Here is a 1,054-nt window from a genome sequence, read left to right on the forward strand (position 1 = left end):
CTTCATGTCTCTTCTACATCAACATGTGTCCCCTCTTCTTCATGTCTCTTCTACATCAACATGTGTCCCCTCTTCTTCATGTCTCTTCTACATCAACATGTGTCCCCTCTTCTTCATGTCTCTTCTACATCAACATGTGTCCCCTCTTCCTCATGTCTCTTCTACATCAACATGTGTCCCCTCTTCTTCATGTCTCTTCTACATCAACATGTGTCCCCTCTTCTTCATGTCTCTTCTACATCAACATGTGTCCCCTCTTCTTCATGTCTCTTCTACATCAACATGTGTCCCCTCTTCTTCATGTCTCTTCTACATCAACATGTGTCCCCTCTTCTTCATGTCTCTTCTACATCAACATGTGTCCCCTCTTCTTCATGTCTCTTCTACATCAACATGTGTCCCCTCTTCTTCATGTCTCTTCTACATCAACATGTGTCCCCTCTGCGTAAAGAGACTCTGAAAGTTTCAGGAACAAAGATTCTCTCTCTTTTTGTCCTGATCCACTTCTATAAAAACCTGTCTGAAAATGAGCTGATCAGATTTTGGCCACTTTATGATGTCATAACGATGTTTTGTCTTGAGTAACCATTAGCCAATCAGCAACCAAGGTAACAATAGGGGACCTTTAATGTAAGAGCAGTTAAAAGAGACATTTGAGCGGGAGCACCAAAAGAGTGGAGAAACGAACACAACAGGAGTTAGTGTGATTATCTGTGTACACTTTGCCACACTGCTCTTATCCACCATGTCCTCCTCACACCCTCCTCTCATATCTTCTCTCTTGTCTCCCCCCCCTCCCACAGCCCGATCATGGACCAGGCTCTACGCAGGCAACACTGAAGTATAGAAGAAGAGACACGAGGCGTCTGAATGTGATCCACAAAATGTACTCCTATTCTGTCAACAACATTCAAATTTAAACAGCAGGAAAAAAAAAGATATTAAGTCCAAATCTATTTGAACGAAACGATGAGATTTACTGCTGCAGACCTCTGGGTGACTTATTTCCTCTCTAAGGCGCGTTAAGTGTGTGTTAGCCTCCCCCCCCCCCCCC

General features: G+C 43.7%; 1 protein-coding gene across 1 annotated transcript in view; it reads left to right on the forward strand.

Annotated features, from left to right (window-relative positions):
* LOC104958109 (ubiquitin-conjugating enzyme E2 N) overlaps window positions 1–1,054 on the forward strand; it is a 9,824-nt gene that overhangs the window by 7,402 nt on the left and 1,368 nt on the right. The window contains exon 4 of the mRNA XM_010785818.1: window positions 804–1,054. This exon is cut by the window's right edge and continues 1,368 nt beyond it. Within this exon, the coding sequence (XP_010784120.1) occupies window positions 804–847 (44 nt within the window). The 3' untranslated portion in view covers window positions 848–1,054. The remainder of the gene's footprint in view (window positions 1–803) is intronic.

The sequence above is a fragment of the Notothenia coriiceps genome, unplaced genomic scaffold (genome assembly GCF_000735185.1).
Source record: "Notothenia coriiceps isolate Sejong01 unplaced genomic scaffold, NC01 NC01_scaffold00028346, whole genome shotgun sequence".
In the NCBI taxonomy this organism is placed as follows: domain Eukaryota; kingdom Metazoa; phylum Chordata; class Actinopteri; order Perciformes; family Nototheniidae; genus Notothenia; species Notothenia coriiceps.